Below are 1,649 nucleotides of genomic sequence, written 5' to 3'. Positions count from 1 at the left end.
TCTATGAATTTTCTTTGGCAATACAATACACGATCAACCAAATCACTAATAAGCAGTCTAAGGGTATTGGTCCTCATCGAAAGCTAAAAATTATCTAAGAGAGCTTACATATTCAATATGTTTTAAATAAGTGCCAAAGTTTCCGCCTTATTCTTAAAGCAACGTGAAACTCGCTGCAACGTCTGGCTATTACAAGATTATACTACTTAAAACGCACGGACTCGCGGTGGTTCGATTTTCATACTAATGTAAACATGAGTATACCTTCTAACAGATGCACTTTAGTCTTTTTCTTTAATTTTTTTTTGCAACGCTTGTTAGAAAAAGACTAAATTACTTTGAGAAAGCAAATAAAAAGTTGGTATAATTACTGATATCATCGAAAGTACATTGAATCGTAATTGAATCACGGTGGTAGAATTGATGGAGTTAGTCGAAATAACAGAAGCGAGGAATACGATGTAAGATACCACGGTTGTAATCTAATCTCTACGAAGAAGCGTCCGGCAGAGTGCAACGAGAGTAAATACATATCGTAACCAGAAGGGGGAACTTTCGGTGTATCGATGGTCGGCTATTAATACAGTCCGGTTGTTAGTTCTATACGCAGCATTGGTCTGTTCGATAATAAATTGTATTTTCCATCTGTTGTTGATGTTTAAATCGAACAATTGACAACACAATTGCCGTGTTTAATTAGTCAAGCGGTGTTTTTTCAATTGATCACTATCTATTCAGTTGTAATTGACCAAATCTGGTAACGAGAGGATGAGATCTGTTGTATTTTTTCTTTTGTTCAACCTACTGGTCGTTGCCGCCTACAGAAGCGAGCAGTGTCAACGAAGGACAGATGAGCAACTTATCTGGGACTACGACGTCAGAAGATCGTACAGAATCGGTGCATATCAAGTACGTACTACATATAATTCAAGGTAATGTCGATGACCAGACATCTACGACACACGAGCATCATTGACTCTTGTCAAAGTTCAAATTGAGAGAAACTGATCCTTTACTGAAATTGTATCAAATGGTATTATTTTTAATTTACGTTTCGTGATTATTACCAGTGAGATTTCGCGTGCCCTTTTGCGCTATTTTATTACTTCATTATTTTATCATTATATTCTCCCCGATAAGTTTCATGTTTAAACAGATTTAAGAAATTAAAATGGATGTAAACAAAAAGATATAAACAGTTTTAAAGATATAAAAGGAGACTTTTAATAGTGATTTGCATTATTCGCCTACAGGAAGTGGAAGCAGAATATGGACCAGCCGATGTGACGATCACATGTATAGGAGTAGATTCCCTATCTGACGAGAACAACGGAGCTATGTGGGTGACATCCGGTGGGATAGGATATAATTTCATTAAAATTAAGTTCAGGTCGAAACACTCTCGAGGATTTCATTACCGAGTGTACGTTTATGGAAAACCACACCGAACAAATAACATTAATTTATTATAATTTTTTGTAACAATAATCCTCTATGATTGTATTGTCGATGGTATTTGTGACTGTAAAAATTTAATAAAATTTTGTTCCTGTTAAATTTATGATTATTTTGTAAAGTCTTCTGTCGCACTACTATTGCCGTAAGATTATAAATAATTTGTCCTGAGAAAACAATAACTGTCTCGAATA

The 1,649-nt window shown here is 35.0% G+C and overlaps 1 protein-coding gene across 1 annotated transcript; it reads left to right on the top strand.

The window, feature by feature from the left end:
- The first annotated feature begins 530 nt into the window (after positions 1 to 530).
- LOC122573796 lies at positions 531 to 1,557 on the top strand. The gene is made up of 2 exons (XM_043740651.1): positions 531 to 909; positions 1,254 to 1,557. Exons 1-2 carry the CDS (start codon positions 769 to 771, stop codon positions 1,470 to 1,472), a joined length of 360 nt encoding a protein of 119 aa, XP_043596586.1. The 5' UTR covers positions 531 to 768; the 3' UTR covers positions 1,473 to 1,557.
- The last annotated feature ends 92 nt before the right edge of the window (positions 1,558 to 1,649 follow it).

Source organism: Bombus pyrosoma, linkage group LG12, assembly GCF_014825855.1.
Source record: "Bombus pyrosoma isolate SC7728 linkage group LG12, ASM1482585v1, whole genome shotgun sequence".
In the NCBI taxonomy this organism is placed as follows: domain Eukaryota; kingdom Metazoa; phylum Arthropoda; class Insecta; order Hymenoptera; family Apidae; genus Bombus; species Bombus pyrosoma.
The sequence above is the reverse complement of the archived record's forward strand: the minus strand, read 5'-3'. Positions and strand labels throughout refer to the sequence as shown.